The sequence below is a fragment of the Trichechus manatus genome, unplaced genomic scaffold, assembly GCF_000243295.1.
Source record: "Trichechus manatus latirostris isolate Lorelei unplaced genomic scaffold, TriManLat1.0 scaffold00343, whole genome shotgun sequence".
NCBI classification, from domain to species: domain Eukaryota; kingdom Metazoa; phylum Chordata; class Mammalia; order Sirenia; family Trichechidae; genus Trichechus; species Trichechus manatus.
The window spans coordinates 269061-269423 of record NW_004444279.1 but is presented as its reverse complement, the minus strand read 5'-3'; the positions used below and the strand labels follow the sequence as shown (position 1 = coordinate 269423).

The 363-nt window shown below is 43.3% G+C and overlaps 1 protein-coding gene across 1 annotated transcript in view; it reads right to left on the bottom strand.

Moving 5' to 3' along the window:
* Nucleotides 1–249: 249 nt before the first annotated feature.
* The window catches only part of C1QTNF7 (C1q and TNF related 7), a 9079-nt gene continuing 8965 nt past the window's right edge, over nt 250–363 (bottom strand). The window contains exon 3 of the mRNA XM_012559868.2: nt 250–357. Coding sequence (XP_012415322.1) covers nt 250–357 — 108 coding nt within the window. The remainder of the gene's footprint in view (nt 358–363) is intronic.

The window sequence follows — 363 nt, the reverse complement described above, 5'->3', positions numbered from 1 at the left end:
TATGAACATCACTTTCAAAAGGATGCATATCTGGGGTTATCATCATATATAATTCATTTCAGTGTAGTCCCAACTGTTTGGTGGTTCATCTTGTTTTTAGTAGATTCTGGTGGAACACTCTGTAAATTCTCTGGAATCTCACTGGGAGTTTCTTCTAATCTCATGGCTGTTTGTTCCACCTTGTCGGGCCCCAGATTGAACCAAGTGTCTGCCACAAGGAACTCAGAACATTTAGATCAGCAGTCCTGATCACAGTTCGTCGTCTTCTGATATGGAATCCAGATAATCTGTGTCAACATATAGGAGAAATCCGGAGAACAAGCTGTCTGCCCAACCTGGGTCTGAGAAGAGGCCGTTCTGGTC